Genomic DNA, 12,270 nt, shown 5'->3' with positions numbered 1-12,270 from the left:
TGGTTTGACAAAAATGCTTAAATAAAAAAGAAAAGAGAGCGAGAGAGAGAGAGAAAGCCATGCACATACAATTAATATTGAATAAATGTTCCTTGTTTATTTTGTTGTAACCTTAAACATTGCATAAACACATTGTAAACACTGTATGTATAGATCTCAAGTTGAATATATTTCTCTTATAACAGAAAGAATACAATTTTGCATCCAGTACATATCTTATTAACATGGAAAGGCCCCTGAAAAAAGAGTCCAAGTCTGTTCATCATTCAGTATTGTCATAATGAACATAATAAACAAATGTCTTTGCATGCAAAATTCACATGAACCCATATGAAGAAAAAAACAACACTCTCTGCCCAGGCCGTTATTCTCAGAAATATTTTTAGAGTTTGGAGCTTTATCTGTGTGTGGGTTAATTAGTGTTTGCAGTGTGGATTTGGTCTTTACACATATGTGTGACTGCAGGGCTGCTTAAGTTAATGTGTAGAGGCCAAAGGTGGGGGTGGGGGTGGGCGGCTAGAGGATTAGGAGTAGTGCATTACGGGTTTTAGGGTGAGGTGGGGTGGGCTGTCAGGAGGATGAAAGTGTGTCCTGCTCTGCAATTGGCTGTGATTGTAAATGTGTCATTATGCGCCTCATTGTTCCTTTGTGAGGCCTGGGGTATAAATGAGGCTCCCCAGGTCCAGTTCAAGACACAGCTGAGCAGGTCACCAAGCTGAGAAACAGACAGAGAGAAGAAGAACGAGAGAGTGGGTTCTAACACAGGCTGACTGAGCTTTTTCTGCTTAAAAAAGCAACAGCTCTGTTTTGTTTTATTTATTATTTAATTTTGCTCTTCTTGAGCGTTTTGAAAGCTTTCCATTATCTGTGAAATGGATTCTGATGCTGGCTCCAATAGCAGTCGCTCCTCTTCCCCTGACCTGGTGGTGGACTCTGCAGTGAGCAGCTTCTTCTGTAACAAAAAGTTCCAGGGGTACTGCAGTGACGAGCTGTCCAGGGGTCGGCAGTCTGGGACCTCTGGCACCTCTACAGGCCCTGGAAACAAGAACAAGAGTCGGGTGGAGCTTTCCAAGGATGACCTGCAGGACCTGCGTCTGAAAGTGAACAGCCGGGAGAGGAAGCGCATGCATGACCTGAACCAAGCCATGGACGGTCTCCGCGAGGTCATGCCCTACGCCCAGGGACCCTCTGTCCGTAAGCTCTCCAAGATCTCCACCCTGCTGCTTGCACGTAACTACATCCTGATGCTGTCCAGCTCCCTGGAGGAGATGAGGAAGCTGGTGGGGGAGGTTTATGGGGCCGGTGGAGTCCAGGGCCATGCAGCTCGGTGCGCCATTTCTGCTCCCACCACAGCCGTGCCTCCACCTCCTCCGGCAGCCCCCCAGATTTCCTTGCTCCCCCTGCACCAGACCCTTCATTCTCTGGTGGGCAGCGGTGCAGCAGTGTCAGCATCCACCCTCCACCACCCGTCGGTGCCTCCAGTACAGGCTCCGCACTCCCCTCCATCAGCTGGGTACCTGGGGTTCCACGCGCCACCCGTCCCCAGCCTGCTGAAGGACCCGCTGCACCTATCCAGCTCCTACAGGCACTTCCCTGGCATGCCCTGTCCCTGCTCGCTGTGCAAGCCTCACCCCGCCTCCACAACCAGCCTTCACAGCCTCGCCCTGAGCAAGTGATCGGGCCAGACCCATGACTGAGCTGAGGCGGTAGGCCCAACCAAGACTAAAGACTTGTGCGTTACAAACGTACGAAACTTCCAACTGAGCTATTCTTGATTTTACTCTAGTAGGAATGTTGCAATGCGTTGTATTATATGTAAATAAGATTTTTTTCACTGATGATATTTTGCTGCTTGTTGCTGCTATTTTTTTACTGTGCATTTATTGCCTTGCAAATATTAAACAAATACATAGTCAAAGTATTTCATGATTCATTTGTCTCTTTTTTCCATACAAACTAAATGAATTTAATTGGTTTCCTTCGATATAGAATGTGGCCGTGATTCATTTATCTGTTTTATCTGTTTTATTAAACATTTAGATTAGTTTTTATCTCATCTTCTTATCTCAGCAATTAAACAATTGAGTAAAAAGGCTATTATTTATAAGCATTGCAGGATAATGTGGAGAAAAAAAGAACAGAGATGTGCCAGGACCCTTTGTCAACAGTGACTGAAATGTGAAATATGTTCAATTAGCACATGCTTTTATCTAAAGCTATTTAAGTGTTCTGATTTACTCAGAGTGCCGATGATAACAGAGCCACATGGCATTCAAAAATAGTTTCTTTAAGAAAATATGTACATGCCTTTTATTTTTATGTATATATCTTCATAATCACACACATTTTTATTACATAAATTACAGGCCAGATGCCCTTATTCAGAACTACTTACATAAGTTGCGACTAGATATTTGTATGAATAGTATTCAACTGGTACCTTCATCACAACTTTGATCCAGAGAGTTGAGGGCACTCAGACTGTACATCTGGCTACTTGAGGTTTGATGGGCTCTTATGGTTTCAGGGCTCCACATAGTCTGACCCGTCTCTCTTGGACTCGTCAGATGCCATCAAATAGCCAATCACAAGCCATCAGGCCCTCCATCCTTTGCTCTCTGGGGTGTGAGAGTGTAGGGGGCAGCCGGCAGGTCGGCGCACCACCATTGTACTGCCTACGCAGGAGACCAGACCAGACTCTTTTATGTGAGAGCTGGAGGATTTATCAATGTCTTGTAAAGTGTTGGACGTATTCAGAGTTTTAGTGATGTGATTAATTACCTACAGGGACATGGCATCTTTGTCCTCGGACAATTCATCTACTACACTGATTCATGGGGTGTGAAACAGGGATGTGTCTGCATTTTTTTCTCTTTTTTTGAAGTAATTGTCCTTGTGAAACACAGTACAGCACACGGTGACACAATGAAATGTGTCCTCTACTTTTAACCATCACCCTTAGTGAGCAGTGGGCAGCCATGACAGGCGCCCAGGGATCAGTGTGTGGAGACGGTGCTTTGCTCAGTGGCACCTCAGTGATTCGGGACTCAAACCAGCAACCTTCTGATTATGGGTCCGGTTTCCTTACCCGCTAGGCCAACCACATGCATCCTTATGGTAAAGTTTAGTGAAGAGTACACAATATGAATGAACTGTGGTAATAACTGTCAATAAAATGAATTAGTTTACTTTGTAAATCCCACACCTGATGACATTTGCTTTTGTAATGTCATTTTATTGAATGAGAACATGCAAGAGCAGTAAGCATCAAGATCCAGAGCCCACATCCAAATGCAGGAGGTGCAACAGAGTAGGAGGTTCATGGCACACACCAGGACTCTGTGTCTCCATGTCAGGGAAAAACACACACTCAGTGTACAAGCTGAAAGACGAGGGTCGAGATCAAAGGAGAGAAGAATGAGGCGCTTCTCGTCCTCTGATCTACACCTCCTTCCCTTTCTCCAACATCCCAGTCCGCCACCTCCCCTCCTCTGCCTCGCTGAAAGAACGGAGACAAAAAAGTGAGAAACAAAGAGCGAAAAGGGGTCTGGAGGGGGGAGGCCAGGCTCTCGTGCCTTACACACCAAACCCTCGACCCTTTCATTCAACATGTCATCGTGGTAACAAGCCGCCGGCGGGGCCACAGAAAAGCCCGGCACTCCCCTCGCCACACAAAAGCGGTTAGCTCATAATTTATAGCGCTATTGACAAGGTAAAGAGCTCCCCATCAGCTCCACAACACAGTCAGCTGGGAGACGTCCCAGTGGGGGTAGAGGGTGGGGGTCGATGGAGGCAGCTGCCAGCCTCCCCAGCAAAGGTCCGCCTCGCCAGGTCACCTGGTCCCTGCTGTCCCCTGACACAGAATCCACCCAGCCCCCTTGGCCCAACCAAGCCCCCTATTTCTGCAGGCACAGGTGGGAATGGGAAACTGAACACATTGAAGGATTAGCAGGGTTGTGTGGGCCCCGCTGTCCAATGGGTAATTAGGAACGTTGACTTGCGCAAAGCTGGTGTTTCCTGATTGGGAGCAGATGGTGTGAAGTGTAGATAGGAGCTGAATGCACCCTTGTTTTGTGTGTTTGACTCATGTAGCCTATATGTTAATATATATAGTGAAACATATAGGCCACATATGTACACAAAAACACACACATACACACACACATACTAAACTAATCAACTGCTAAAATGAATCTGGAAAACTGTGCAATTATTTTATTGATCTAGTAATCTACTTTAGTCCAGAATGTAGGTTTAATTGTTCAACATTGCTCCTCTGAATATATATAGTATGATTTACACTGAGAGAAGAAAAAGAGTTTGTCCATAGAAAGAGGTGACCAATTGGGATGATTAAGGAACTGATGGGCCCAATTAAAGGGACTGTGTGGCAGGAGGACTGAGCCATATTGCTGAACATACGCACAGATCGTGGAGCATCTGGATGTAGGGGGCTTTCAATTAGAAAAGTGTCATTTTCCAGAAGCCTGCAGTCTGTCCTTGTGAGCTGCACTCCCTCCCTCTCCTCACGCATACTGAACAGAGACAGACTCAGCTGGGACCTCTTACACACACACACACACAACACACATGTGAACCAGAGGGCTCAGATGGGTGTCATGCAGGCCCCATTTTAGGTTTTGTTCATATGTGCCAGTTGGAATTCTAATTATAAGACAAACTTGCCTGTCAAGTCATCATGTGGAAATTCATTAGCTGATAGTCTGTAACTAAGTGAGCAGAAAAAAAATTACTTTCCCAAGGGATCAAACAGCTTAGTCAGAAAAAAAGGATTCTCTAGCAAAATGATACATTATTCCATTTTTGTTTTCAGGTCAGTTTTAAAGCAGAATTTAATTCAGTCAGCTTCTGGTTTCAAAATTGTCTGATTTTATTTGGTACAATGTCCTGACCCATCAGAGTAATTGGTTTTGAAATGACAAAAATGTTATGTTCAATTACATTTCATTATGATTAATTTTTGTTTAAATAATAGTGTATTATTTTAGCAGTCTGTCCGTTTGGCGTAAATTCTGCGAACCTGGGAACCATGGAGGCATCGTGAGATGTAAAACAAAAGCATAATTAAACCGTACCTCTTAAAATGTAAATTATATTTAGACGGGTTAATTCATTTTGTACCAAGATTTAAATACATTCAAATGAACAAAACCAACAATAATAGTAGTATTTACACATCGATTGGGGTCAGAGTTCACCATGCGCAGATGACGTCATGCAATGAAGATGGCTGAAGGGTGAGTTGAAGTCGTCTGCAGTGTTTATTGTTTGCTAAAGTGTTTGTGGCGACGCGGAGCGTGGGGACTCGCCTGTGTTATGTCCCCGAGACGCCTCCCGTCGTGCGGCGGTGGGCTTTAGCTGGGCTGCGGTGTGCGTCAGCCCCGAAACCCGCAGCTACGAGGAAGTCGCGCCGGGTTTGTTTACAAAATCGCTGCAGCCACGACCGCGCAGCCCAGCTTCCTTCCTCTGCTGTGGACGTGGACGTGTCCCCCGGCGAGTCCTGTACAGTACTGCGGTAACGCACCGGCTCTCGGGGCTTCCCTGGCAGGGCGTAATAGAAACGCCACGCCATTTGTATACGGACGCCCTGAGTGGAGTTAGCTTAGCTCAGCTAGCCAGGTAGCCTCCTGCTAACGGCCTGGTTAGGAATGTGCTGCTGGTGGCGTCCCGACGAGTCTTCCCAAAGTTTAATTTAGTTTAATTCCGACTCGCGGATAAAACATGGACGAATTTCCGCTGTGTGTTTCTAGGGAAGGAGTCTGGTGGGGAGGCTGGTTTCAGCAAAGCTTCCAGGCTGTCAGAGATAAGGTAAGCCCGCTTGTGTTTGTTTTTCCGCCCTGGTGCTTTTGGTTCAGGAACCGCGGCTGCGGAGCGGGTTCGTACAGACCCCCCCGAGGAAGTCGCTTCTGTAGACAATCTGATTAATGCGTCTCCCGCCGAACAGCATTAGCACACTTCAGCCTGTTAAGTGTGGCTCCACTTGTCCATTTGCTTTCGCAGTCAGCTGAGGCCTACGAGTTCCTCAAACGCGACTTGACGGAGTTTTCCAACGTGATCCAACATGACACCACCTGCTCCATCGTGGCCACCGCCAGTGCTGTCAGGAGCAAACTTGCGGTGCGTATCCGTGGGACTGCCATGACCAAGTTTACCCATCTGCACCCAAATACACCCAAATTGAGGCAGTGGTGGCCTAGCGGTTAAGGAAGCGGCCCCGTAATCGGAAGGTTGCAGGTTCGAATCCCGAGCCGCCAAGGTGCCACTGAGGTGCCACCTGCTCCCCGGGCGCCTGTCATGGCTGCCCACTGCTCACCAAGGGTGATGGTTAAAAGCAGAGGGCACATTTCATTGTGTCACCGTGTGATGTGCTGTGTATGACAATCACTTCACTTTCGCTTCTTTTTCAAATACTTTGTAAACCCAGCAAAATAAAGCATGAATTATGCGGTAGCTTTTTTTTTATTTTTTATTTTTTTTAAATATTGTGCACTTGTAAAGACAACTGTTCTTATACACTCCTGCTTTTCTGTACTCTGCTCAACGTCAGTGACGTTTAATCAAATTTCATGACTCTCAAACTCCAGGTTGAAGGCTCATCAGAGACCACAGAGAAGGTGAAGAAAAGCCTCTCAAACATTCTTGGTGTGATCACAGATACCCTTGCTCCGCCACCTGATAAAACCATTGACTGCGATGTCATAACATTGGTAGCGACGCCTACGGGCACCACAGAGGTTTACGACAGCACCAAGGTGAGGCGCCTTACCCTGTATGCTTGTGACCTTGTTATTTTGCATACATTTTTGTATACTTGGGCTTTTATGATGAATATTGCTCAGTGAGTTATAGCCAGTCTCTGATCCACTCATAGAAGGTTGTGCTGAACAGAGTGGGGATGAAAATCTAAACTAATGTTGGTGTGAAAGGGTCTAGATTAACAAATTCTTGAATCAAGTGCATAGCTTATCCATCACAACATGCAGTGAAATGCATCCTGAACAATTTGCATCCACTCAATCTTTTTGACTGCATAAATAGAAGATTTGCAAGTTATAAAAAAAAAAAAAAAAAGGTAAAGCCAAGGTAAAAATGCAAGCAAATATTTATGAGTAAAAGATCCAGACCGCGCTGGGTAGTGCCAATGGATACTGCATCAACACAGTATATCACAGGATGTGAATGTTACATAAACTCCAATAGAATAATGAGTTAGAGTGAAGACATTCCAACTGGGTAGTAGTGATGAGATGAACATTGTGAACATTCAGTTGGTCATTGTGTGAGGTGTGGTGGCATGTCCTGGTTAAGCATCCTGAAGGTCTGAGGATTAAAACTCCTCCTGAGTGCTGGCCATGGTGCTCTTGAGTCTTTTGCCTGACTTTTAGATATTGAAACAGGCTGTTGGTTGGGTGTGATTTGTCCTTAATAATCATGATGGCCCTGGTTTCTTGGAGTAAATGTCCTGCAGAGATCGTGGGTCTAGACTGCTTTTATGCACCAATTCATGCCCTTGAAGAATTTGGAAGGGTGCATTTATCCAAATGTGTTTTTCTGTTATTTATTGATTTAATTGTGTGTGTTGTCTGACTTAATTTTTTTTAAGGCTCGTCTCTATAGTCTTCAAGCTGATCCAGCAACATATTGCAACGAGCCTGATGGTATGATTCTTTTGTGGGTTCATAAATTAGTATTTTAAGTCAAATATAATAACTCCAGTTCATGCCAACTGTACTGGTTATAATAGTTTCTGACTTGCAGTATCATTCTAATAGAGAAACTGCGTTGATATTTTTATTGGTGATTGTTTGACTGTATAATATAATTCTAGCCACCAACATCCACCAGTGCACTGAACATGTGTGTTTGCTTTTGCAGGTCCTCCAGAGCAGTTTGAAGCTTGGCTGTCCACTTTCAATTTTGAAGAAAAAAAGCCTGAGATTTCTGAGCTGTTGGTCCAGAGTCGCTCTATACGAGCTCTCTACCTCAAAATGGTGAGCCTGAGCAATAACTGTAGGGAAACTATCTTGCCCTCTCCCACTTTCTTTCTCTCTCCCCCCTCACATTCTTTCATTTTTGTGGCAAAGGTGCGAAATCAATTAATTGTGAATGAGCTCATGAACAAAAATCACAATTACTTGTATCAAATTAATCACAGTAAAACCAGTTTAGTTTGTGTGGTGCTGAAGCATGGTTATACTAAAAGCCGTTGAATCCGCAGACCTTATTCCTTTTTAGTTAAAATGTATTTCTGTGTAGATACCACTGTTTTCCTGTGCGGATTCATACTGAAGTACAAGCATTTTTGAATACTTAAAACAGGTGCCAGCAGCAGTGTCACCTTCGGAGTTCTGGCAGCGTTACTTCTACAAAGTCTATCAGCTGGACCAGGTACAATTAATCCATTCAATAGTCTCAACAAGTAATGCAAAATGCTAAAGCTACTGACTGTTTAAAACACAGTTTATGGTGTGCATATGAGTATATTTTTAAGCATACAATCCACTTCTAATTGATGTATATTGAAATGGTCATACACGAATGTTGCCACTAGGTGGCTTCTTTGTTGATTGTACGACTTTTTGCAGTTCACAGAGATGATAGCATTCAGACACATTTGAAATAAATAATTAAAAATCAAGTTTGTCCACTGATCTGATACATCTTAGAGGTTTCACTTGCAACCAGACCAGTGATAGACCTACAAATAAACCAATCAGAGAAAGGGAAGGGGCGGGCCTTGGCCAAACATATTGGAACTGTTGGAGCTTTTGATGTGACTGAAACTAAATGCTGGTCATGTGACTATAACAATATATAATCTAATATTGTTGACTAATGAAAACAAGACATGTGGTAAACAACATGACTTACAATGACTCTTAGTTTTCGTTGACTGAGGAGAAGTTATTTCCTCTGTACGCATACGTAGCATTAATTCGATTTCAGGATACTTGTGGTGGTTTAGCAGATGGCTGGAAGGGAAATGATGAGGCGATCTTTTGCCGCAGTAGTGATGGAAATCCTTTTTTTTTAAAATTATTTAACAGTTTCGTTTTGGAGGGCTGACACATTTGTTGTTTTTCAGGAAGAGGCGAGAAGAGTTGCGCTAAAGCAGAGAGCAGAGCAAACTTCACATAATACCGAGAGTCTGGGTTGGGAAGATGAGGAAGAAGGTCAGCAGTTTGTTTATATATGAGCTGGGTTTCACCGTGTGTTTGAGCATTTTCTTCTCATTGTAGATCTAGCCGTGTGTCAAACGTTTTGCAGATAGTTACCATTACTGTAAGTTCAAGGCTTTATTGCATTGTTACTTTGCAGATGAGTTTCTGGGGGCCACATCTACGTCTCGACTGGATTTCACGCCACCTCTGGATGAGTCCCCGCTGATTCCACCTGTCACAATCACGCCGTCGACCCCCTTCGGCCCTTCTCCCTCACAGACAGTTCTGTCGCCCAGTGCCACCTCTGATGCAGGCCTGTCTGTCAGCAGTGACAGCACTAGCCTCCCCACCCAGATGGAGGTCCTGTCAGAGAAGCCTGCCACCAAGGAGATCACCCTGAAACTGATTGAAGCTCACGAGGAGAAGAACCTAGGAGAGAGCAAAGAAGCTGACCAAGCTGTCCAGAGATCAGTTCAGGCCGAGCCCGGCACTGAGGACAAGGGGCAAAAAGCACTGCACCTCACAACCAAGACAGAAATAGCCAAAGAGGAGGTACCCCAGGACCTGAGGGTGTTTGAGCTGAACTCAGACAGTGGGAAGTCCACCCCCTCCAACAATGGCAAAAAAGGTGAGGGGAAACGGAGAGGTGGCTGTGACAGAAATGAAACTCTGCAAAAGGACCGTAAAACTGTTAAAAGATTTTTCATTACACGAGGACTGGGGCCGAATCTAAATGAGAAGAGGGAGAAAGCCTACAGACCTAGCATACATGCTACAGTGGCTCTCTCATTTCCCTGTTTCCAAGTGGTGAAACGGAACTTTATTTTTCATCCGCATACCTGCGATATCGTGGGTTGATAGACATCTGACCATTAGCCTACCTTTTGTAAAGCTCATTGTGACCTGTTTTGTCTGTTTTTTTTTTTTTAGGCTCCAGCACAGACATTAGTGAGGACTGGGAGAAGGACTTTGACCTGGACATGACTGAGGAGGAGGTCCAACTTGCTTTGTCCAAGCTTGATGCCACAGGGGAGGTGTGTTGCTCTTAATAACTCTCGCTTGAGATCTGTTGATTGACAATGAGCTTTGATTGTCAGAAGGATAAAATCTCGTAGCATCGCAGCACAGTTTATTTAATCTGATCTGCAGGTAGTTGTTAAATATCCACACTGCCTGTTTTGTTTAATAGCTGGAGGATGAGGACTGGGAGAACTGGGAATGAAGACTGGAGGAACAAGTGCTTACCCAGTCCCTTGCTCACACAAGCAAGTGATAACCAACCCAACAGATTCACCCCGCTTACTGTGTTCAATGTCCCTGCTGCCCCAGTCGGCCCCTAGGGGGCACCATTACCTACGACTGGTCAAACACTCAACAACTTTTATTTATTGCAATAAAGATTAGGCTCATCAGAGGACACACCAGTAGCCATTTTTCTTTTTGCTAATGGTTCAGAGATGGTGATTGCGCAACCTTTGACCGGGGAAATCTGAGAACAGATCCTAGCGTGTTCTCTTATTACAGTCCGTAGTTTGCAACGGGTGCTGTAATTGTTAAGTGTATGGTGGGTTTTTTTTTTTTCTTTTCTTAGGAGCAGTTGCAATTGCAATTCTGAAAACAGTCTAATACAAATGCAGCAGGTATGTTACATTACTGCTCTTTATGGATAGGAGGAATAAGAGACTGATTCAAATGAAATTGTTAATCTCATAAACAGCAAGAGCAGGATTCCCTTCTTCAGATCATGTTGTAGTTTTGTCTTGATTCTTTGAAGACCACGTTTGTACTAGAACCAGACAACTGATGGGGCGTTTGGGCTTTGTAGTTGTGTTCATCAGAACGCTTGATTGAACAGCCGGCTTTTTGATCGTTCAGACATCTCTTATATTTCTGCTCTTCTATGGGTTGAACACATGTCTCGTAATGTTAATAATGAAATTTTGAGCTTTTTCTTTTGTGTTTCATCTGATTTAATTTTTGTTTGTAGAAGAACAGAGGGCTTGTCAGACTGCGATTATTCTGCAATAAATAGACAAAAAACCTTGTTTCTTAATTCTATTGCATTCTAATGATTTGAGATGTGACCCAAGTGAGCAAGAGAGCGGGATTGTGATGATCTCATTTTTTTTGTAGTGCTGACATTTATCAAATGGTTCTGCTTAAACAACCAATGCTTTTGACTTTGACTTTTTTTGTGTAAAGGTGAAGTACAAACGAAAACAAAAAAATCCAACAACTTTATTGACTACACTATGCTTTGTGTTGCATGTTGGTGCAGTCACTTATGCTGAATGTTGTACAGCAACCGTCTTCATGTTTGGTCACTGTTAGCTTGTCTGACGGGAGAATAACAGTACCTGTTTCTAATGATCCGGTGTGTGATGCATGTCTGTCTCTGAACTACTAACGTCTGTATGTTTCTGTATTTTAATTCTTACATATTTGCACTTTAAACTATACTAGGTTTTCAGCTGTTGATTTTTTTAAGCAATTATATTTCTCCTCTATTTTTCAAATGAGTATCATTAAAAGAAATCTCATGCCTTTTGTAGTCTGTCTCTATGTCCAGACACTAGATGGCGCCTCCTACCCACGTGTTGTTCACTGAGGGACTGAAAGCTTTGTTATAAAACATTTTATTCTGTGTCCTTTTTTCCTGTTCGAAATAATTTCCTAGGTCCTGGTTGGCTTGGGATGCATAATTTTAATTCCATATCAAAGTCTCTCTTTTTTTTTTTTCCCCACGTGTGCTCAGAATTCTCAAAATAACACATGACTGAAAATTTCCCTATGCAAACCACAGTGGGCAGAAGCCGAACATTCATTATAGCTCCAGTTAATGCTCTGGAGATGACATAAGCATGTCATTTTTTTTGTGCAGTTGGACCACTGTCTTCAATCCTGCTGAATGTCACTGGTGGCTCACTGTAATGGCGTCTGCTTAAAGTGGGTGAATTATTCCATTCATGAGAAATGGAAACATGGATTTAGCTGGAATTCATTTCTGAAGCAGAAAAGGGTAAAAACAAGCTGCCCATGAAGTCAGGTCCGTTTTACATGAAACATGAACATATACTCTTAGTCTGAT

At 43.8% G+C, this 12,270-nt stretch overlaps 2 protein-coding genes across 2 annotated transcripts; both read left to right on the top strand.

Moving 5' to 3' along the window:
* Positions 1-872: 872 nt before the first annotated feature.
* olig4 (oligodendrocyte transcription factor 4) lies at positions 873-1,676 on the top strand. Its single transcript, XM_028994643.1, has one exon. It carries the CDS (start codon positions 873-875, stop codon positions 1,674-1,676), a length of 804 nt encoding a protein of 267 aa, XP_028850476.1.
* Positions 1,677-5,220: 3,544 nt separating this feature from the next.
* On the top strand, positions 5,221-11,726 carry bsdc1 (BSD domain containing 1). The gene is made up of 11 exons (XM_028981618.1): positions 5,221-5,258; positions 5,772-5,829; positions 6,022-6,138; positions 6,606-6,773; positions 7,625-7,679; positions 7,897-8,012; positions 8,341-8,409; positions 9,107-9,194; positions 9,340-9,810; positions 10,113-10,216; positions 10,372-11,726. The coding sequence occupies exons 1-11, from the start codon at positions 5,242-5,244 to the stop codon at positions 10,402-10,404; spliced, it is 1,296 nt and encodes a 431-aa protein (XP_028837451.1). The 5' UTR covers positions 5,221-5,241; the 3' UTR covers positions 10,405-11,726.
* The last annotated feature ends 544 nt before the right edge of the window (positions 11,727-12,270 follow it).

The sequence above is a fragment of the Denticeps clupeoides genome, chromosome 1 (assembly GCF_900700375.1).
Source record: "Denticeps clupeoides chromosome 1, fDenClu1.1, whole genome shotgun sequence".
NCBI classification, from domain to species: Eukaryota; Metazoa; Chordata; class Actinopteri; order Clupeiformes; family Denticipitidae; genus Denticeps; species Denticeps clupeoides.
This window is presented reverse-complemented; position numbering and strand designations above follow the sequence as displayed.

Excerpts from the sequence above, each read along its gene's own strand:
- olig4 (XM_028994643.1), top strand. The coding sequence starts at position 873 with ATGGATTCTGATGCTGGCTCCAATAGCAGTCGCTCCTCTTCCCCTGAC.
- bsdc1 (XM_028981618.1), top strand. Across the intron at positions 5,830-6,021 it reads TCCAGGCTGTCAGAGATAAG|TCAGCTGAGGCCTACGAGTT; the intron begins GTAAGCCCGCTT and ends TTGCTTTCGCAG. Across the intron at positions 9,195-9,339 it reads TTGGGAAGATGAGGAAGAAG|ATGAGTTTCTGGGGGCCACA; the intron begins GTCAGCAGTTTG and ends GTTACTTTGCAG.